Below are 23,919 nucleotides of genomic sequence, written 5' to 3'. Positions count from 1 at the left end.
TATTAATTTATGAAAGACAATTAATCTTTAAATATTTACAGTTGTGTACAGTAGCCCAGTTTTGCTGTGCACTGTCACACTTCAGTCCTTCTGGATGTTTCAGAGCAATCTATTGCTGGCTGTAGTGACAGTAGACAGTGGTCAGATGATATAGAAAAGGCCTTTGACAATCCTGCTTCCATTCCTGAGCCTGGTGTCATTCTCCTGTGAAATTTCCCCTATCAATACACCAGTCTGAATAACCTTTGGGATAAGCCCTTGAGGCTGCAATTTTCCAGCCTCTTGGTGCTTTTCACTGGCATATGGTACTGCATGTATTTCCAGAATTTCTTGTGTGGAGCAGCAGAAATTGAAGACTTCCAGGTAACCAGTGGTAAAATCCGAAGTGCCTTCTTCACTACTGGAGGCAAAGTCTCTGGCTCTTGGAAATCTAGGAACTTTATTAATACCAGTTTGATGCCTTTATCTTCCAATGCACAGTTCACTGCTGCCTGCAGTTCAAAGATGCTTGGTCCACTGACATAGGCTGGGCTCAAAATAATTATTACCCGTCTGCTTTGTTTAATGGCTGTTACAACATCATCTGTGTATGCTGGGGAGGAAATGGTGAGAGTTACTGCATCCTGCAAAGGAGTTTTTATCTTATCAGTTCCTTTATCAACTGCTAAACCCAGAAATAAGTCAAGAATAGGAATGCTGAGTAAACACATAACAGCTAGAAATGTGTTTGCTATCAGAGGGTACCATGGTGCTCTGATACAACTGAAGAACACAACTTTCTGCTCAGGACATGAGCACACTTCAACAGGGTCTTAAGGGACACTTGGACTTGTCTTTGTCTCTCCCAAGAACAGATACACAGGGTTTTCTAATTACTGAGGTAGCACTGCCTGAAATCACTCAGAAAGTAACTACTGAAATATTTGAAGTCTTATTTCCAGGGAATGGAGTCTGCTTCTTGCACAAGAAGCTTTGTCTCAGTCCAGTAGCTCACAGTGACCTCACTCCAAAGTATGTGTATGTCATGGACCAGGCACAAAGATCAAAACATTATGAGATTTGAACAAAAATTCCACTACCTAATTATACAGTTTGTTGCTCTGGTGCATAAAGGTTTTCTGGTTTGTTTTTTTTTTTTTTCTGGCAAAGTAAAACACAATTTTATAAAAATTCAAGATTTTTTACCATGCCCAGGGACCTTACCTCCTCCCGGAAGAATATCTCTTTCAAGAATACATAACTTGTATCCATATTTATTTTCTAGTATATCTGGAAGAAGCTCCAGGGCAAATTTTTCCTCACTAATTAAAGCAGACTCACTTTCAGAAGAGTTTAGTTTTGCATAGGACACAAATGCATCAAATTCCTTGCCATCTAAAATAAATGAATTAATAAATAAATTAATTAATAAATGACTTTATATAGATTAACAAGTCTGGCTGAAGCCTTCAGCTTCTTTCTTAAAGCTCTGTTTCCAATTATATCTGTCAAAGTAGTCACAATAAAATCCTTAAATTATGACCTGTTCATGGATTACAGCTCTCCAGCAACCATAAACAACCTTTCTCCTCACTGTCTTGCAAATTCTGGAGACTTCTGCTACCAAAGCAAACAAGGAAGCCAGAGGTATTTAGTGCAAGGTAGTTTAAGGATCTGGTCCCTTCCAGGCAAAAGCCATGTGGTGGGGAATGACTCTCAATATTTTCTCTCATTTGCCCAAATGATAATAATAATTTAAAAAAATAATCTTGTCAATGGCCAATCTTCTTTGAAAATATAATGAAGCTTAAAGGAACAGTGTTCTTGAATATTAGTTGCTTGCAAAAGATATGCTGTTTCCATACACTGTTATGTTTGCAAACAGAGAGAGTTCTGTAAGAAGCAAAATCTAAGTCTGACAAAAATATCAGCTCAGACACCAAGTACTGACCAGTCACTAAACCCCAAGTCTCCTTAAAAGAACATTTGTACAGTGCAGATGAAACTTAAGTAAAGAATTTTTCTTAGCTTTGATCACCCTGGTACCAACATCCTGAGTTAGGCCCATTCTTAACTACAAGGCAAAAGTAATTTGGCAAAAATAAATTGTATCTATTTGCTGAATAAACTTTGATCTACACTCGAGGGAGAAGGAACATATAAGGAAAGAATTTCTGGTGAAAGCAAAAGGTACAGTGGACTCAGTCCAGTTTCCCAGTTACTTGGGGCCATTTAAGATACCCTAAGTGTTCAAGATTTCACAGGGAAGTATTGGAGACTCAGGCATTTTGGAAGGGCAGGACATCCTCAGGCAGCCCAAATTACATCAGACACCCATGTTCAACTAATTGAATCACATGACAATACAATGATTAGAAATTAGAAAGAAATTCCCCTGTGCAGAGCAGAGTCCCACTCAGGGTTGCTGCAGGGTGAATCTCTATGAATTCACCATATTGACTGCTTGGGAACTGAGTCCTACATCCAGCACAGACACCCAAGTGATGAGTGTCATGACCCACATCCCTTGGTGTTAACCTCCCAATTTCTATCCCTAGATTAAGGTTAGGATCACAGACACAAGCTAGGGTCACCAAGTTCCCACAGGATTTAGAAGAGCCCACATGTAAAGCAAATTCAGAAAATTAACATGGATGAGCTTGGGGCTGAACACTTAAATTCAGAACCAGCACATAGCAGAAACTGTGTCATCAAAACAAAACAGAGGTGTGCAGATTAGGTTTGGAGGCCAAGGATGTGACCAGACAATACATGTTACATCTCTGCTCCTCCCCTCTGCTCCTGGCCACACACCTTCAATCACATCCTTCTACTGAAGCTTTTGTGATGATAGAGGAAGATGATTCACTTTGATGGCTACACACTATCTTTCACTGAGTTATTTTTCTGCCAAGCTGAGCCAATTTAGGCCCACAAGAGTGAATCACCAGCAGTAGGTAATGGGAGAATTAAAGGTGGGCCAGAGGGTCACTAGATTGGTTTAGCTGAACTTCAATTCATCGATACCCTAAATTGAGTCTCCTTTGAAAGCAGATTTTAAATTACAATAAATTGCACTACAAGCCAGGTATTCCTCATTTCACCCACAGAGGTCACTGCAATCTTATTAGACAACAACCACTTAGAAACACACAGCTTTATAATATTATTTTACAATAGCAAGTTAAAAACAAATACAAAATAAGCACCATTAGGCCATTTTTTCACATAATTGTACAGGAAAATCACAAGCTGATGAACCTTTGGTGCTGTATTTAAGATGCTGAAAGTGTAGGAAATGAAGAATACCTGACTTAAGCAAAGTGATGGCATACATGTTCTATAAATGTTAGTATAAAATCTCCTGCATTATTTCTTTCCACATGTAGAAGAAGGCAGGATTTTTTAAGAGATATATCTGAATTGGCTAAGGAGGCAAATTAAGCCCAGGGGGGTTGGGGTTTCTCTGTCCACAAGGACCTGCACAACCCAGGCTGGCTGTGCTTTGGGCAGGTGCCCAGGATACCCTCCAATCTGGGATTCTTCAATTGTCTGCTCCTGTGCTGAGAGGCACATAAGAGAAGAAATGATAGAAAGGAAGAAACAGCAAAATCAAGTCATAACTGCTGCTTTGCTGCTCTATGAGCAAGTCCTCCCAGAACTCAGGTGACTTGATATGCATCCGTGTAGAGAGAAGGACAAAATCTGCAGGTGAGAACACATTTTCCTTGGTCAGAAAACTCTCTGGGTGTGCTGAGCTGGTCTGCACACCCCTGTACTCCCCCTCTGCAGATGGTGCTGTGTGCATGAGAGGCAGGGCACAGGCAGGGCAACAGGGGCTGCCAAGGTGGAGCCCCAGTTCAGTGCACAGCCTTGGCAGGTCTGTCTCTGTCCTGCTGACACACAGGACGTGCTCTAAAGGGACTTTCCACTTAAATCTCTTTTTTACCAGATGGAGGGGAAATTTTGAGTGATTTCCCAGACTGCTTTTGCCAAATGCTTCGGGGCTTACAAAAAAAGTTTTCCAAAAGGGCAGTTAAATTTCTAACTGTGCATGTATTTATAGGTATGTAGATACAGCTATTTCACACTCACATATAAAATACATTTGCAAACACAAAAACAGACTCAGACACCTCTATCTCAAAATGCATCAAGACTCAAGAACTTTTAGGAAAATTTTCTCAGGCAAAAACTATCAGAATTCTTTCAACTCAGATGAAAATCATACATTAAGCTCTTTGAAGTAGTAGTAGTAATTCCTACTACACTGTCTACTATTTCAGGGGCCTGGTTATCTGAGATGATGGGGCAATGTTGCTACAGAGACTTGAAAAATCAAAAGCACTCAGGTGCAAATGTCAAATTGTTTCCAAAGATTTTAGAAAGGAAATATGAATATTTCCAGAACATTCATTTGTCAGTTGGTGTCCTTTAGAATAGTATTTCTCTCTTGTGTTTATTTTTCTGAGAAACTTTTTGGCTTCAAATGAAAAATACAAGAACTTTATCAGAAAATTATTTTGAAATGTTGGAGATGCTAAATTATTCCCTGCAAATGGACTGCCAAAATTCAACTTCCTACTCTAATCTTCTATGGGTAAATTAAGGTAAAAGTCTAACTGACACTTCAGTTAGTCTTCCACACTATCTGACTTTTTTTCCATCTGCACTCACTGAGCATCTTACAAGGTTTAGTAGTTTTGCTTTGGCTCAAAAAGAACAAGGTCATTAAAAGAACTTAATTAAATGAGTAATAACATTACCCCACATGGCAAAAAGCAGTAGAAAAACTGCAGGAAATTAATATTATACAAGATTGCTTACCTTCTGTACTTTTGTTGTGGACCAGATAACTTCGATACATCAGCACTATCTCAATCCAGTGCTGGTAAATAAAGGCAGTGCACAAAACAAATGCAAATAGAGTAGAAATGGCACTGCATAATATATATAAGAAGAGCACTGCAGAAAGAAAAGAATTTTTCATAACTCGTGTTGCCAAAATAATATTGATACTTAGATTTTAAAATCAGTCCAGAAATGGGGACAAACCATCACACAGTCTATTTTCTTATCCCACAGGCAAAATTTAGGGAAGCCAAGGTTTCATGTAGCCACAAATCTTTAGACAGAATTTCAATCTACTGTCAGTGGCCTTTTTTTGCATGGCATCTCTTTGGTGCTGTGAAAAGCCAATCTATGACAGAATACACTGAGCAAATAGTCTCTGGTACACCCAGCAGTGCTGAAAATACTCATTGCCTGGGATGGAAAAGCTACATCAGAGCAGACACAGCTGCACACAGTGCCCTCCTGGCAGCTTGCTGTTGCACTCCAATGATGAGTCTCCACTGTGAACTATGGTTTAACACTTTAGTTTCCACAATGATTCTGGTTTGGGCCTTGAGAAGCTTGAAAGGCTGTCACATTGATATCAGTTATGGCAACTTCTCAGAAACATGCATGCTAATAACTGGGAAAATAAACAGAAATATCCTATGAAAATCAGGGAATACTGTTGCTTTCAGCAGCCTCTTTGCTTCAGTTTAGTATATTGCTTATGAATGTTCAGAGATTACACTCCTCTTCTTCCTTCCAGCTAATCTCTAACTCCCACTTGTTCACCTGCCTGCAGTAAATCCCCATAGAGCCCTGTCCTTCTGAGTATTCCTCAAAATACTGTGGGTTTTAAGATATCTGACAAATCAGAATTTTCCCACCCAGGTTCAAGAAACTTCTGCTGGTGGCTAAAAGCCAGTGTCAATGGGGAATTAATTAGTAGCAGCAGAGTAAATCAGAATGTACCTTCAGGGGTAAATAGTCACCAATTGATAGCATTACCTCTCTGCTTTTTTTTCAGCTGGATCACAGCAGTGGCATTCCCCACTGAATTCTCAGCAAAGCACGTGAAGTTGCTTCTGAGGTCCTTTTCAGTAACTTCTGTCAAAGTTGCAATGTGAAGAAGTGTGTGCCCCTTCAAACATTTTGGACAGGCACTAGAGAGAAAATTATGTGTATCTTCATGATATCTTTGCTGTGCATACACAAAATTTCCCAGTATCCTACACACAAACATAGAGGAGCTTGCAACTTCTTGACATTCATCTTGAGCTTTTAATAGTAGTGCAATATTCTGGTTTGGAACCTCCACTTGATTTATAGATGGTAAGAAAATAGTAACTAACATTGTAAGAAAATACTGAATACTGAAAGGTTTATTCTTAATTCAACAACTCAGCAAAATATTTACCACTTCCCTGATTTACGATATATAGTCCCTTTACTTCTAAAAGATTCCTTGTAGTTTCTAAGATGTTAAATATTTGCCCAGCAAAAATGCAGAGAAAACTTCAAAAAGGAGCCCCAAGAAAGAATTAGCTGACCAAAAGACTGAGCAGCTCAGCCTCTTGCACAGGGGTAAAAAAAGCCCAAGAACTTGATAGGCAAACAGAATAAGAGAGATGTAAGGGACAGAAGTATGAGAAATGAAGAGGTAACTGGGGGATCCTTTCAGGGCTCAGTGAAGGATATGGGAAACTTCTGTGTCTGTAATCACTCCAGAATACCCAGGGTTTCTGAGTTTTGGCATTCCCCTTTGAAATCCACAAGTATAAGCATCTCTGGGTCACCCTAAAAGGCATCTCTCATCATGCAAAAGGACAGTATCCCACAGCTCCACCTCTTCAACCTCAAGATATGTGGGAGTGAGCATAGGCAAGGATCCAACCAAAGCCTGTTGGGGATGCTTCATTTGTTTGAATTTTAAAAATAAATAGAAACTCTACCCATGAAAAAGGTAAAAACTTGTTAATAGGAATATTCCAAATCTAAACATTCTAAAGTTCAGAAAATACAAATTCACAATCTACCTCATGAGTGTGTGCATGAGTGTGTGTGAGTGATATCATAATTCTATTTTTTTCCCGTATGACTCCTGTTATGAACTTGATTTTAGCAGTGACAGCAGTCAATTCCCCCAGTGTAGAGAAAATTTACCCATAAATTTGACTCAGGGATGTGGTGAAAGACACACTTGTCTGTGTTGCCTCACTCTGTTGCTTGCCCAAGTTGAGCACTGAGTAAGTGAATGAAAACAGGAAGGAAAGGGAAGAGTAATGACTGTAGGGGTTGTCCCCAGGTCACAGAAAACCTTTCCCCTACATGTTTCTTCTCTGCAGGGTCTGGTTAATTCTTACCAGAGAGGAGTCCCAAAATTCAGTGTCCTGGAATTCAGTGCTACAAGTCCTCAGACCTAGTTTGTTACACCTCAATGTCTGAGACACACAAACTCCTTTCAATGCCCACAGCACTGATCTGCTTTGCTGATCTGATTTACTCCCCACTCAGAGACAGCTTCCAAAGACAGATTGTGTGAATTGCTAGCAAGGCACAACAGAGACTGTGCTTTCAAAAACACTTGAAAACAAGCACATTTTAAACTGATGTGGGGACAAGTAACCATGAACCTTTCATGTAGAAGCTGTTCTATGAGATAAAGTTTTAGGAAGAAGAGCTAAGATAGCACAGAGTTTGAGTTCTTGATTTTATGGCCATCAGTATGTCTTTCTGTATGTGAAGGTGATGTGCATACACATTACTAGGTGAGAGAAAAAACCTTCCAAAGTTTTTTCAATAAAATGTATTCAGCAAAGTTGTTATAGAAGGACTTTTCCAGTTGCTTGTGGTGTCAGTAACTAGGCTAATGGGGGAGATGGGGGAGGAGGTTCTCACCTTGTTTTCTGATTCAATTTCTCATTTACATTCTCTTCATTGTTTCGTTTCCATGTTACCCTCACTGGAGAAACTCTTTCAAACCCAAACTGTACATGGCATTGCAATTCAAGTGGCTTGCCTGGAACAAATGAACACAAAAAAACCATACCTGCAGAATTGTCTTAAATAGCCTAGAAAGCAAAGCTGGTTTGCTTTATCAAGCTTCGTCATTATTTATCAATATCTCATTTAAATATTTTCATTTGCTTTTAGGGGAGGAATTGAAACTTACCAACTTCTGCTTCAAGGATCACAACACCATTAGGATACAAAAGGTTTGGTGGATGAATAGTGTTTTTTGCTGCAATTAACAAGAATATAATTGAGTATAAAGTTATTGCCTGTTCAGAAGACCAAAGAAAATAGCTTAAATTTTAATTTTTCAGTTTTTATGTGTAATTTAGACACCTAAGTCCAAGAAGAGAACAGAAAAACTTGTGTAGCTACTCAAACACCTGCTATCTCATTTACTCTAAGGCATTCTCCTCTTACTGAGGGAGTTCAGTTTGTGCTTTAAATTACTTAGGATTAAAAAATTAGGAACTCCCCTTGCAAAACCCCCTGAAGGATGCAATCCTCATATCAGTTCCCTGTCAAACCTCTTTTCATGCCCTGTAAGCACAAACAGAACACATGCACACCTCATTCACAGCACAGGTGCTGGTACAAAAATAACCACGTTGTTTTCAAAGCTCAGACTGCCAAAGGGCACAGATAGTGCTACCCACAGGTTGCACAATGAAACCCACAGCTCTGATATGCTAGGAAAGTCCCATACTGCAGGAAGTGGTGCCACATAACATCATTTTTTGTTGTTGCTGTCGGGTTTTTGATTTTTTTTACCAAGCCACAGCAGAGAAACACATCACAGAATCCCAGAATAAGCTGAGTTGGAAGGGACCCACAGGATGGAATCCAACACCCAGCCCTGCACAGGACCATCCCCAAGAGTCACACCCTGTGCCTGAGAGCATTGTTCAAACACTGCTTGAACTCTGTCAGGCTTGGTGCTGGGAATATTTTCCTGGTGAGCCTATACCAGTGCCAACCACCCTCTGGGTGAAAAACCTTTATCCTTTATCTAATATCCAACCTAAACCTCCTCTGACATAGCTTCAGGCCATTCCCCTGGGTTCTGTCACTGGCACCACAGTGAAGAGATCAGTGCCTGTCCCTTCTCTTCCCCTGCTGTGAAAGTTGTAACTGCAAGGAGGTCTCCCCTCAGTCTGCAAGGTTCTGGGGCAGTGTAGATGCATATGGCACCTTCTAAGTGTTTTTCTGACTCTGCTAGGAAGTCAGGGAAAATAATTGAGAAGGACAACCTGTCAGCTCAATCAGAATAAAAGCAGAGCTAGTCCAAGCCTGCCCAGAGAATATTGTGGGAATAAAGCCAGAAGGAAGAGTGAAAGAGCAAGAGGTATTTAAGCCACCACGCAGAATTCTCACAGGTTGGTGAGACATGGTTTCCTGTTCTGATGGAATGGATACATTTTTCCCTTGAATTCTTAGAACCAAATGCGAAAAATACCTGGGGGAAAAAGGATCACCTATTTCAGAGAAGCACTATCCTCATTAGACCATGGAATTTCAGGGGAGTGTTTCTTCACTAGACCATGGAACTAGGTTGCCTCACTTGACACATTTCTTTTGCTCCCTAAATCTTGTTCTCCCTCTCACAGAGTGGCCTACCTTCCACCAGGATGTGAGAATAGTCCTGTGCTGTTTCCATACACAAACAGCTGCTCTGCATCCTTACAGTTCAGGATGTAGAAGAGATTTATACTTCCCTACAGGACCCACTGCTATTACTATTGGATGTTCTAGCTGGTGTCCCAAGATGTCCTGAGAATACTTGGAAGAGGATTTTAATGACACTGTAGCTAATTCAGTTTAAGTGTTTTTCAGAACAAGAGACTGAACAAAAGACAGAAATAAACATAATAAAGAAAACATACCTTATTTCAGGTATTTTATTCTGAGTTATTACTCACCAATGACTTCTACTGTTACTGCTGTTCTCACTGTCCACTTGGTAATGTTGTCAGGCAGAGTGTAATCACACACATATATTCCAGCATCTTTGTCATAGGTTGGATTCAAGTAGATTTCATTCTGCTTAAGCTTTAGGCTTTGTCTGGTTTTCCTGTATTTTATCTGGTGTCCATCCTAGTGAAAATAAAAGAATATCAAATAATTAAAGCATTTTTTCTTGCTGTTGTTGCTGTTATTAAATTATATTTTAATATATTTGCACAGGATTTTCATGGCAGTAGGGCTAAAACAAAATTTCAACTGAAGCCCAAAAAGGAATGTATTAGGAGTCTGAGGACACTTTTTAGTTGTACTAAAAAATATGTGAATAAACTTGACTTTTAAAAACTATTTAAAATGTATGGTTGATACAAAAATATGAAATCATGAAGCTAATCTAACTTAAACTCACATTACTAAAGAGCAACCAAAAGTATCACTTTTTGGATGGACTAAGTTTCTTTTATTTTGTAAAGAAACAATTTTGAAAACATTTTCAAGTTATTTTGTGCAAAGTAAACCATGAGTTTGGATTGTCTGAGGCTGAGAACACTGTCACTCCTTTTAGAAGCATGAAAATGGTCTATTTTTGAAAAGCACCCCTATTTTTCAGCTTAATATATTCAAATACTATCAAGGCCAGTAAGAATTTTCCTTAAAACAGGTTCCTGAAAAAAACCAGTAACACAAATGTGAAGAAGCTCCTTAATTTCAGTGGGCTTCAGATCAAGATGTAGGTAAAGATAAACCTCATTTAAAAATTTAAAGCAAATGCAGAGTGACTTTGACTAGATCATAATTCTACTTGATAGAATAAAATAATGTAAATAATACCAGGCAGGAAGATCCACAATTGCAAATTTTAGTCATTTTCCTTTACTTGTTTACACAGGCTTGGATGTTGTATTACAATCCTTAAAAACACTGAGTCAGTAGTGGTTTAGTGAAATAGTGTTTCATTAAAAATAGGAGTCTTGGAAAGATAATTTGAAGCATTTTTCTTAAAATAATTTTGTGTTTAACAAAGCCAGTTTTACTTTGGTATATTGGATATGTTCAAAATTTGAAATGTCAAAACAAAACTTAAAATGTTACATTTCAATCACGTCTGTTTTGTATAAAACCTGTTTTAATTCTCAATTACTTCAATTGCTTAGATGAAGAGAAAGCATTTCTTGGCTTCTGTTTCATATAATATTTTGGGTGTGGCAAATTTCTTCAAAACTTCTCCTTAAACACTTGATATACATATCAGTTCAAGACTGTGCTTTTATATTGAATTTCTCAGGCTGCATTGCTAGCCAAGGAAGAGTTCAAGAACACATGGACATTAATGAGACCTGAAGCTCCATCTGCATTCAGCTGTTTTCAGTGCTTACCTTGTACCATTTCACATCTGGCTTTTTTATGTGGCTGTAACATTTTGTCCCAGGACAGGTTATTGAATTCCCAATTCCAGCAAGCAGATATAACATATTTGTGTCATAACCTGAACATTTTGCTGCCTTCTTTGTTTGAACATCCAAAACTATTTTGAGACATGGGATTTTTCCCCTGAGTGATGTAAAAAAAAAAAAAAAAAAAAAAAAAAAAAAAAAAAAAAAAAAGTTAAACATTTAATACACAAACCCAAACCAAAACAATAATTCTCCTATAAAAATAGAAACCTTTTGCTCCTTTACTCCATCACTTACCATATCTTACAGATGTAGACTCCAGAAGCACTGTCCCTTATTGGTTTAAACCAAAGTGCATCCCCTTGGAAAGTCAGATTTGAGCTTTCCTTGACAGCCATCAATGTCTCTTTGTCTTTTTGATGCCAGAACCATTTCACCTTATGTTGGTCTAGAAGTGAGCTGTTATAAATGTTGGTAGCATCTCTATCTGGTAAAGCACATTGTAGAACAAACTCCTCACCATTAATTGCACGATACCATATTTGAGGTTCAACATGGGAACATCCTGAAAAGTAGGACAGCAAGATATCCTCTGAAAGAATGCAGAGTCATGGTGAAAAAAATAAAAATAAAAATTAGGAGCACTACAGAAAGAGAACCTTACCTTTCTTGTGTTGAATATTTCTTTTTGTGATCAAAAGATAGATTAATAAAAAATGGGTTTTCTTGAATATGGAATTTGCCAGTGTTATTGAAAATTTGTTCAAAGGTTTCCAAAGACTTATTAGGCCATTTTTCAAAAGCTGAATGTGAAGAGTTTTAGTGATGTGTAGACTTTTGCATGAGTGCTGACCTGTTAAACCTCAACTCTGTAGAAAAGCAGATGCAGCTCTTCTCTATCTCCTTGTATTAATGGAGAAGGGACTGACAAAAGCCTGAGGAAGCAGAATCTGCCCACTACATGCCCTATTTAGGGTAAGACTGACAAATGTTATTGTCTCCCTGCTTTTAACTATTTATCCATGTTTCAGTAACTGTCCCTAACATCACAATATTTTTTTTTTTATTATTCTGAAAGGTGTGGTAAGCCATCCTAATGCCCCTCCTGCCAGTCAGGCTGTTGTGACTTTTGAAAGGATGGCAGGATTTCACCCCAGCAGAAGGGAGGTCATGAAATCAGTTCCTCACCTGCCCACCTGGGAAACTCTTTACAGTTTCATTTTCTCTATGCACACTAAATTGGATCAAGGTCCTCCAGATGTGGTGTGTGTGTGGAAGATTGATAAATATGTCTCTTTTTCTCTTTGTCTTCCTTCTCCCCAGTCCCTGCCTCGCTAGATCAGATGCTGCAGACTTAAGTCACAGGAATAATTAATTTGTTCCATGTGAGCCTCAGAGATTCTCCTTTACATTTATCTTTTTCATTGGGAAACTGATTTTTGGGTCAAATTTAGGGTAGACTGTATTACCAATACTTCAGAAGCTTGCAGAAAGGCTGTTTGTCTGACACAAACATGGACTTGTGCAGGAAAAACTCACAAGAGCAAGGTAAAATGAAGATCTTTTCTGAGTTTTCAGAAAGCAGCACAAATACCAAACATCACTGGAGCACATTCTTACCTGGCAAGTTAATCTCTCTAACTTCTACCCCTCTGATAAACAATGTTAGTATCCAGCACAAAGTGAGCATTACTTTCTGTATCAATATTGGTTGACATTCTGAGGAATTTTCTTTAGGAATCATCTTGCTTTCTGTAGAAGAGGAAAATGGGATTTTTGTAAATAAGAGTCCAATAAAACAGGTAATTGCATATTTCATCATGTATCTCTATGAAAGTTTGCAAACACTATTTCCTGCATATTGTGCTTTTGCTGCTCACACTATTTCACAGAAATACAGAATGAATAATACTCAAGATTATGAAACAGTCTCTCTAAATACACCTTGCATAGAATTGCTTACAGATGGATTTCCAAGTCATACCTACAGCAATGCAGAACTCCACTTCTGGAGTGGAAATGCAAATCCTCCCTCCCTTGATAGGAGCATGTTCTCTAAGATGAGAGGTAAGACACCAAATATTATCAGCCTTCAGCTCATGATCCTTATCAGCAACAGACTGAGACAGGCATAAATGGCACCAAAAATCCATGGAGCACTTTGTAGCTTGAAGGTCAATAGGCCCAGAGTGAATTGATTGGATTTCTTTGGGATTAAACCAAATCTGAAGATGCGCTGCAGCTGCAAACAGCACTGAGCCCTTGAGACTGGAGAACTCTGCAGAAGTAAAGCCCTCAAAGCTTGTTCTGTGTGGGCACATGTCTGGTTCCCTCCTCCACCCCAGAGACATGCTCCCTGAGGGCTTTGGCACCAGCCATATGGAGATGCTTGGGATGCTTTAGGCCAGCAGCCCCTTCTCCCCCTCCAGGGTGTACCTGGGTGTGCAGACCTCACTTTGCACTACCATGCTGTGCTGCCCTGCTTGAACAGGCATGGCAGAACCCTGCTGAGCAGGATAACACCCACACCACAGTAAGGGACCAGCTCTGTGGGCTGCTCTCTGTCAGCTGGGAGTGGGAACACCCAGGGGATTTGAGCAGGTCCACAAAGCACTCAGGTGCATCCAGGCCCCTGTAGGACAGTACCCTGTACAAGGTGGAGCCCCAAACCATTTTGTGATGTTTTCCCTCTTCTACTAAGAAGTCTGACCTGCATCCCATAGTCTTCTCAGCTGCAGGCTGCCCTGTGTGCATATTCCACAGCCATGGTTTAACTTGGGTATTTAGTAAGGACAAATCCTATGGAGTGCCTGGTTCAGGAGTAAAGGGCATGTACTTGGCTGCTGCTCAATTTGTGCAGCTCTGCATTGTGCAACAGAGCCCCCAGGGGTTTTTTCTCTTTCCTTTGGCAAAGTGACTCTGCATTTGCAACGCTGTCAGAGAGGCACTGATTCAGCCCAAGGGAAAAGCAGAGAGGTTGGGCAAAGGCTGGTCCCTTGTCTGTTGGCACCTCATGCAAAGCAGACACTGCTCATACTGGTTACCATCAGCAGAGCATCCAGTGCACTCTGAGCTAGAGAGAGGGGTGATGAGAACTCCCATGCTGCACTTTTCCAGGCAGCTGTTTTGTGTTGAGGGGAGCACTTTTAGCCACCATTCTCTTCAGAGAATTCTCTTTTCTATTCCTTGCAAGTGAATGGAACGATCTATTTTTATGATCAGAGTCACAGCAAGTAAGTTAACTCATTTGTCTGACCCCATCCTGGTGCTTGTTACAGGTTGACTGCCAGCTGTCATCACCCCACATATCTTTTAAAATCATCCTGAAACTCCAAGCCTCTGTGTATGTCTGAATAAAGTGAATTTGCTACCAGCACTGGGAAGAAGCCCTCCACAAGTTTATCCAACTTTTTTATCCACTGCAAAAAGATCAATGGATCCTGACTCTCTTATCTGGGTTTATGACACATGTGAAGATGTTGCTCAAGGCATCCATTGAGGCTGCATCTCTAGCCATGTTAATTCTGTATAAAACCAAGAAGGGTGTTTTGAGCTATGTCATCCAACAGCCCACACAGCAAAGGCATGCTGTGCCAGCAGCAATCAGGACCCAAGGGCCTTCTGTGTGGTTCAGTGCTCTGGTCCCTTGAGCAGGTGAGCAGGTGTTGCTGCTGTCAAAAGCAGAAGAGCAAGCACTGACCTCTTCTTTCTCATGCCCAGTGACATGACTCAAGGAGACAGCAGGAAGATGTGTCAGGGGAAGTTCAGGCTGGATTTCAGTTGGACTCAATGATCCTTATAGGTCCCTTCCAAAGTAGCTTGTCCTGTGATACTGTGAAAATTCTATGAAATAAAAATTTATTCTTTTCTTCTGTCAGTCCTTTAAGAGTTGAAATATAAGCAATATACTACAATTCCTATTTTTCACTTGCCTTTTGTTAGCACAGGAAATTATGTGAAGACCATATTAATTCCCTTTGTATATATGATATTTTGCAATTAAGTGGCACCCTAAATCCCTGGAATAAGGATATGATATTATGGCTGTGTACATGGCAGGAGAAGGTAGAAAGACCTATGATGATAAATTGCCTAGAGTAGAGTCCTTTCTTTCTCTGGTGGATGCTGATAAAGAGAAACGAGCCCTTGAGTAAACCAAGTCACCAGATCACCTGAGTCCACCTGCAGTGCAAATACACCTGAACAGTGATTGCTGCCTATTTCTGCTGTGAATTTCCCTGTTCCTATCAAGCACACTTGCAAGATGACAATTATTATTTCACATCCTACCATACTTTTTAAAAACAAAAATAAAGCAATGACAAACCTCCTCCCCCTCCCCAAAACAATACCAAACATAAAATCCCCAAAAACACAAAAATACCCCTAAAACAACACCCCCTCCCCCCAAAAAATAACAATCAAATAAACAAAACAAAATAAAACAAACAAACAAAAATTAAAAAACTAAAAAAAAAACCCACAAAACAGCAGTGGTGTATTTTCCCATGCCTAGCTAAAGAAAACAGAACAATTGAAAAGATTGCTAACCAAAGCTGTAACATTCACTAGTCAACCTTCCCTTTGGCACTTCTTTCCCATTTGTGGTGACCTTTTGGATCTTAAAGAAGGTCTTATGTTTATGGCAGCAAATTGCAGAACAAAGAGATTATACATCACTGGCATTATTAAATGCTTTGTGAACAGAATGTAGTTTCATTACATGTGGCCTGTGTGCTCCCAGTTGCACACAAATGGGAAGCTGGGAAGTAAACACTTCCACTGCTTATCTTGTGCCAGGTCAGGCACTTTTCAAATAGCTTGTAGTGGCTTAACAGCTTAGTGAGGCACCAGGAAGGACCAGAGCTGTCACAGGAGAGAGACTGGGCCATTTGCCTGGGGTCAAGGGAGAGTGGAGTGCAGAGGACAGAGAAATAGATCATAAAATCATAGAATATTCTGAGTTGGAAGGGACCCATCAGGATCATCGAGTCCTACTCCTGGCCCTTCACAGGACACCCCAAGAATCACACCATGTGCCTGAGAGTGTTGTCCAAACACTTCTTGAACTCAGACAGGTTTGGTGCTGTGACCACTTCCCTGGGGAGCCCATTTCAGTGCCCAGCCACCCTCTGGGTGAAAATCCATTTTTTCAGATCCAGTCTGAACCTCCCCTGACACAACTTCAGGCCATTCCCCTGGGTCCTGTCACTGTCACCACAGTGAAGAGATCAGTTGTACACTGTGATGAGGTGTTCTCTCTCTCTCTTCTTCTACAGCTTTTTACATAAAATACAAGCAAAAACATCACAATCAGTTTCTTGAGAGCTGTGCCAAGTTTCACGATATGTCTGAAATCTAGTAAAGGGTGGCATACCACAATCATTACCATCATACAACTCTGATTCTGATGAAAATCACTTGGCTACTAAAGCTATCAATTCCTGTGTCTTTTATTGAACTTATATCAATGGAAAGGCAAGAATAATCTGATGCTAGGAGTAAGATTAGTAATAGCCACAAAGGAGATGTAAAAAGCTTTACATGTCTACAGAATGGAAAAGGATATTTCATGAAGCTACTTATTAAGACACTACTGTTTGCCTGACCAAGCAGTTAAAGCCAATTTACTTCAAAATGAATATTCAAAGGCAATAAAGCAAACTCACCTTCAAGCAGACAGGGTAGGGAGGGCTAAAATTTGAAGCTAAAACATATAATTTTTTTTAAAATTATCTCAAAATTTTACTTGCACATCCTACACAACATGATAAGAATTGTGGTTAGTTCTAGCTGTGCACTGTGTTGAGTCTGTTTCCTTTACAGGAATTTCCTCCACCCCACTTCATCATCATCCCTTCCTTTCTCAGTTTAGTTGCACTAGGTTGAAAATTTCCGGTCACTTTCTTGTAAAAAGAACAGAGGAAATAGCTCCTAGCAAGAGATCAAAGCCTCTTGGGTTCTAAAACCTTCTATTTGCATTGTGTGCAAAAATGTGTTGGATTTTTTAGTTTGCTTCATTTAAGAAGGGTAATGTTTCCTTTTTTTTTCTTTTTCCATATGTAAAAGAGGCTGGTTGTTATATAACAAAGGATTTTAATGTTGCCTCTGTTTATGCACACATTCCTTTATGCAATTACAAGTATTAATGTTTGATTCTGTTGGGTTCTGAGTATTTAGAGATAAAGGATTTGTATTCTCAGCTTCCACCACGTTTTTAGCTCTCTGCCTATTCCAGACCTGAGCTCACTGATGCTCAATCTTGGTAATTGTCTCCTAAACTATATTCAATGTTTTGCCCCATCGCAAAATATGTTTGATTTAGAAATTGTAAAAGGTTCCAATTTATCTCTAGAAATTTCAGTAAAAAGAATTAAGCTTTTGAAGGTGTCCTGTCTGACTAGAAAAAAAAAACAAAACACTTTTGTTCCCTCTTCACTTAAAGGAATTACAGAGTGCAACACAGCTGAAGTCAAAGCCCTTCTTCTTTCAAACTAAAATTATCAGAAAAAAATGGTTCTTTCACAGAGATGCATCTTTAAGGAATAAAATCATTCATTTTAAGTATAAATTGTTGTAGTGTCCAAGTGGTATGGCTTATCACAATCAAAAATTAAGCATAACAGTCCAACTATCATACCGAAAGTGCATTTTAGAAATACAACAGAAGCAACAGTCACGCATAGTTTTGAAAGCCATGCTACCAGAAGTCTGAGTGCTATGTCATACAGGTCACCACACTGGATTAAAATCTTGTATATAAAGTAATATAGTTTAAAAAGCACTAAAAAAGCAGCCTCACACACTTGCATTTCCAAGGTTCATGTTTATCTTTGACTGCTAGGCAAAGTGCAAAGTGCATGAAGAAGAGGGTAAAGGATGACTCCAGAATATCCCCTCTGCTTCCCCTCCCTCCCCACCCTCTCCTCCCCTTTAATCATTTACCCTCCCACTCTGCTAAAATTTAGCATATTTTGTGCTGTATCTCTGGAAAATTGTACCTCCCCACCCCCGTGGAGAGTCAAATTTGGAGGGTTTATCTTACCTTGTCCATCTCACTTTTGCTCAAGTGGGGAAAATGTACCATCTCAGTGCATCTCCTAAGCAGTGTAGTCTTATACTGCTGAGAGGATGAAGTTTTTTGACTGTTCTGGTACTATTCTGGCACTATTCTGGCTTGACACATTTACACATCACCTCCTCCTCTGCCCAGCTATGCTTAACACCTCGTGGGCAAAGAAATTTTCCACTGTGATTATCTTCTACACTGAATCAGTGGTGCTGGTTCTGCTGCTGCAGGAGGTGTCTGAACAATATCTCAATGTGAACATCTATACATTTTGTACTAGTTTATGCACTCAGTGAAATGACATACATTTGGGTGGCTTCTGGAGCTTGTGGGTGAGTCTCTGTGAAACAAAGGAAGGTGGTGTTACTTACCATCAATTTGCTTCACTACAGTGAATCCTGTCATAGGCATCAGGACTAACATGTCCAGAGCCCAGAGGTACTTTGAGTATACTGATAACTGAATAGCCACATGCCAACAGAGAAAGAGCAAAGCAAAATCTCACCATGCAAGCCTTTCAAACTTTTCACTTTCACAATTCTTAGCAGTTAATTAAAAAACACAGTCTAGCACCTCAAATGCCATGAAAATTCTTTTTTGCCTTCCTTGATAGTCCAGCCTGCTTACTGCAAGCCAATAAACATAAACCTGACAGGGATGACCACAGCTGAATTTCTGGTATTCTCTCAGAAATTTACTGTAATCCAGCTTAAAGGTAGGTCAGAGTAATTTCTCCTTTACCTTCACAGGAGACCTTACTCTTTTAATGGCTTTCATGCCCATTATGCATTTATTCAAGGACACATCCCTGTATGCATATCATTCCTTACCTTGAGCAGCTCTTCATTCTACTGCTTTTCTTTTCCTGTTTGCATTTGGTGACAATGCTCCTGTCGTTTCCCTGGTCATTTTACCAACCTGGGCAATTAAACTCTTCTAGGATCCCTTTTCATGGCTCCCCTGCTGATTCCTATGGCTCTGCTTCACAGGTCTCAAGGTATTGTTTCACTGGAAGCAATTCAGTGGTATTTGTCTTTCCTTCATCATGCTGAAAGCTGAAGACACTCCTGAGATTGTTACATTTATTTCCAATATATGAGTTCCTTCTTTGTAGATGAATTTTTGTTGCTAGTCCATAAAGGCAGTATATTCCTTATGTATAACATAAATAAATATGCTTAATATACTGCTTATCAAGCCAATATGCATAAATAGAGACATTGCTATCACAGGTGAAAGGTAAATATTTACTTTCAAGTCTCCAGAAACGTCAAAATCCATAAATGAGGTCTCATAATGAAGTCCTCAAGAGATCTTTTTGCTAGTGATATTCAGATAATTCCTAGTATATTCTGTCAGCTCTTCAAGACTAGACATAGTCACTTCCAAATTTGCTCAACTGTTTCTATAAAGTCAAATTTGTTACATTGCAAGTAGTTCTGGAACTTCTTGTGGAACAGCATTCCTTCACCACAGCCAAAAACCCTAGAACAATTTTCCTGCAATGAATGAAAAACAGTTTTGTAGCCATATAGTAGAATGAGGTCTCCAGCACACCACTGAAATTGGCTTAGTTATGGTAAAGGTCAAAAGCAATAGAGCAATAATCCATAAATCTATTTAATTATCTTTCAGAAACACCTTAAGGCATCAATGTACTGAACTCTATTATTTTTGTATTTGATAGGTTACAAGCATCAAATATATTATACTGGGCTGTCTTGCTGATATACACACTATTTCTCACCCTCAGAGACCAGATGGGAGATCAAACAATAAGAGACAAAACCCTGTGATGATTTTTTTATATATTTAGCTGACAAAACAAACAAAAAATACTATTGTGGCCTATTTGCAGCTGCTTTTGCTGAAATGCAGAAAATTTGGATTGCTGAACCACAGGAAGCTGTAAGTTGTGGATACTGCAGAAAGCTCAGTAACTACTGCTTCACCCAGACACCCCATCTAATTCTAGTTCAGAAAATTGTTTCCCAAAAATGTAATCACATTTTCTTTTTCAAAATATTGAATGCTTTTCAAATACATCACAAGCATCTCATTAGGAAAGGCAAAATTTGAAGCATTCTTAAAGTCTGCAAGCCAGAGCACAATTGTCTCTTAAAAGGAAGCAACTTTTTTTACTTTCTCTGAGAAAGCAAGATAGACAAGGACAATTTCAATGTATAGCCACAATTCTAGAGTAACTTTAAAGGTCAGACACACACATGTATCTTCTCAACTGTTAATCTCTGTTTTCTAACCATTTTTAATTACCTGAGGAATAAATCTGCCAAATTCTGAATGTGACACAAAATTCTGGTGCATTTTGCATGAATCAACTATGTACTCCCTTAAGGTCTGAGATGTCCAGTGAACATTAACATTGCCCTGCACACACAGGAGTTGTGCTCCCAGAATCTGTAGGAGCATCCTTATTGGTTCTCTCCTTTTTTTGTGACTGCTGACATCAACTACTATGTTTAACCTCCAGTTCAGCAAACACAAGTTGGTAACAATTTGCTTCTGCAGGCACCATCAGTTGTTCTGCAACAGAACCAGCAAATCTTAAGATTCCCTCTGTCCAGGCCTTCTGCACGTCTCCTGCTTTCATTACAATCTGGAGAGTGGTGGAATTGATAAGATTTGTCCTTATGGGGAATCCTGTTTCACAAGTTCTACCTCTCGAGTCTCTAAAGAATCCAAATGATCGTGAAGGAACAGAAGTACTTACAGTAGAAAAAAACCCCTCTAATTCACAAACCTTATGCAATTATCAGCCCTTATACAGCACTACACTACAGCAATGATGCTATATACAATAGCCCTAATTCTTTTTACATTTATGTTACAATTATCAATAGACAAGAAGAGTTCTTTGATACTGTTTTGCTTCCAGCCCCTACTGTGTCTGGTAGAAATCAGCAGTACTAAAAAAATGCTGACACAGACCATGTTGTCACAGCCAGGTACTATGTTATAGTACATAGCAAGAGAGACAAGAAATTTCAAGACCTGTGGCTTGCAACAGCTGTCTCCTTACTGGTCCCATCTGTGTCTTCCTCAGGCAAATTACATATTTCAATAGCTTTTGCGGATTTGGCTTTGTTTTACTCTTCTTAAATTACAAATTACATTGCTTGTGGTCTAACCACATTTGCTTTTCCTGCATTTTTTCTTCATACCCTAAGCTTAATTTTTGACACTTGTGGTGGTGCATCTCTCCCCACCACCCCTCAGGTTGCTCCATGAGCTGAGAAATGTTCAGTCAGCCTTGGTCTTGAACAGCACCTTGATTGAGCACTCTTGAACAAAGTTTCCAGCCCCATTTGTGGCTAGGATGGGAAATTACTACGACTAAAGCCCACTCTCCTGCAACCCTATAAACAGCAGTGCTAAGCAGGACCCTCTGAGCTCTCCAGGACCACAGTGGGGTGCAGCCAGCAATCTCCCTCTCAGAGCCAGTGAACTCCCAACTTTGCTGTATCTGGAGGAACACCAGACAACAGATCCTGGGCTGACCTCCACACTGCTCCAGGCTCAACCTTTTGTCCATTGAGAAAACACAAAATCATCTGATGGGAGCACTTCACTGAATTTGAGGGGCATTTTTCACAGGTATACCTGATATATACTTCTCTAGGTCTGTGAACATGCTGTAGCAAATGTACTATGAATGTTGCTATCCTAAAAGATTTAAATTTGCAAGCTAGGCCTGTAAATGAGTTACTGTTGTGCTGCAGTAAATTCTATATTAACCCTTTGTTAAATTGTTTAACTTAAGCTATTGATCAAGCGCTGTTAAGTGCTCTTAACCCTTTAGACCTAAAGTGTTGGTCAAGGCTGGCTCAGTTTAGCTGTGACTCTGAACTTTGTGCCTAACTGGATCTTACTTACTCCTTTTTATCCTTATCTTTTCCTACCCTAACTCTTTTCTTACCCCTACTCGTCCTCCAGCCTCCTCATAGATAACTTTCATGCTGACTTTGGGGTTAGATTGATTGATTTTAGGTTTTAGTGTGATTTTTGTCTGTATGCTTTAGCCATCTAGTAAGTATTAGAGTGAACCTTGCCAATGAATTTTTCTCCATTTCACTTTTATATTTAATATATTTTTGCCAATACATATTCAGTGATTCTATAAGATACCTTAAAACACTCATTCATGATATTACTTCTGTCTAGCTGCAGCAAAAATGGAAACCACAGATGTGGAGAAGAAGAAATACAGTTTTATTAAGTGCAAAAGTGAACAAAACCTACAGTATAAATCACTGAAATGGCCCATTACATCAACCAACTATCATGTGAATTCACTTATACATTAACATATACATGATCAGGCAAATCATCACAACTACAGTCTATAAAAGTAATTTCTCTGACTGACAAAAAAAAAGTAGGCATTTCCAAGATCTGATTAATGTCAGTAATTCAGGACATAAGAGCAATAAGAACAACATCTGGCCTTAGTATGAGTATGCATATCCTTAATTTCCCTTGTTCCCCTTTACCACTGCACATGGGCAGTGAGGATCATCACTAAAGTGACTGTGTCATGATACTTTTCTGTGCAAAAATACTTCTCCTTTTACAGATGTTGAGTCATTCAAAGAGTGTCTGCTTTGCTGGCATTCAAACAACTTGGGAATTAATGCCATTTAGCTTTCAACCTTCCTTATATATAATTCTCTGTTATTCTGTGAAATCTCAGGGCAGTCAAATTCTGTATGGTGTCACAGGCTCCACGAGGTGGAGCAGGTATATGCAGTCACATTGTCTCTCCAAGCTGAGATGAGGGGGCATCCATGCCAAATTCAATTTCAGTTTATAGTAGCTGATTCTCATAGGGGGTAGGCTTGGTCCAGAGCTATTAACAAACCATGTGCACTATCCATACTCACATGTGTAGTAAAACTCATTTGACCTTTAATTTGTTAGGCAATACATTGATGACAGCATATGAAAAACTACGTTTAACTACTCAGTTAAGTATTGGGAAAGTTACTAACATTTCTGTAAAATGTTTGGTCAGAAAATGGGTGTGCCTAATATGTCTGATGGCATTTCTGTGCTGACAAACAATGTTAAAAATTATCTGTGACTAGAAAACACAGGAAACACTAGTAAAAGAAGAACAGAAGATTGAGAAAGATTTGAAATTTGGAAATGTAAAGACACACATCTGCAGAGGAGAAATCCTCTTCAGTAAAATCTTACACCAGAGAATGGCTTTTGCCTATGAACCACATTTACATAGCTCTTTAGTTGTCTGATAGAAAGGAGACATTCCTATAGCTGATCTAAAGTCTCTACAGATATACACCTTAGTCCTTTATTCCTTTCCACCTACCTGTTAATCTGGCCACAGTGTTGCCTCCATTTTGGAAATCTATATTTGGCCTTTTCTTCTACCCAAACATCTTCCAGAAACTATGCATGGTTAAAGGATATTTGACAAACGTTTCATTCCCATTAAACTTGAGACATCATCATAACACCCAACACTCCAACTGTTTTCAAGTGCACTGAGAAGGTAATGCAGCTCCTCCATGTGTGAATTAAGTTTCAGTGTAAGAGATGCCTTCTCAAAACCAGCAGTTATGGCATGCAAGACATTTACAAGAGTGGGAAGAGCCTTGATGACATCCTAGCAACCTGACAAAAGAT

The 23,919-nt window shown here is 39.3% G+C and overlaps 1 protein-coding gene across 1 annotated transcript; it reads right to left on the bottom strand.

Annotated features, from left to right (window-relative positions):
- On the bottom strand, positions 1-18,327 carry IL18RAP (interleukin 18 receptor accessory protein). The gene is made up of 11 exons (XM_079303424.1): positions 18,229-18,327; positions 12,804-12,935; positions 11,481-11,748; positions 11,166-11,340; positions 9,747-9,921; positions 7,988-8,056; positions 7,714-7,834; positions 5,824-5,978; positions 4,807-4,944; positions 1,204-1,374; positions 1-592 (listed from the first exon to the last, which is right to left on the bottom strand). The coding sequence occupies exons 2-11, from the start codon at positions 12,925-12,927 to the stop codon at positions 222-224; spliced, it is 1,767 nt and encodes a 588-aa protein (XP_079159550.1). The 5' UTR covers positions 12,928-12,935; positions 18,229-18,327; the 3' UTR covers positions 1-221.
- Between the last annotated feature and the right edge of the window lie 5,592 nt (positions 18,328-23,919).

Source organism: Erithacus rubecula, assembly GCF_903797595.1.
Source record: "Erithacus rubecula genome assembly, chromosome: 1".
Taxonomy (NCBI): Eukaryota; Metazoa; Chordata; class Aves; order Passeriformes; family Muscicapidae; genus Erithacus; species Erithacus rubecula.
The sequence above is the reverse complement of the archived record's forward strand: the minus strand, read 5'-3'. Positions and strand labels throughout refer to the sequence as shown.

Excerpts from the sequence above, each read along its gene's own strand:
- IL18RAP (XM_079303424.1), bottom strand. The coding sequence starts at position 12,927 with ATGATTCCTAAAGAAAATTCCTCAGAATGTCAACCAATATTGATACAG. Across the intron at positions 8,057-9,746 it reads AGTAACAGTAGAAGTCATTG|CAAAAAACACTATTCATCCA; the intron begins GTGAGTAATAAC and ends TGTTAATTGCAG. Across the intron at positions 1,375-4,806 it reads CCACAACAAAAGTACAGAAG|ATGGCAAGGAATTTGATGCA; the intron begins GTAAGCAATCTT and ends CATTTATTTTAG.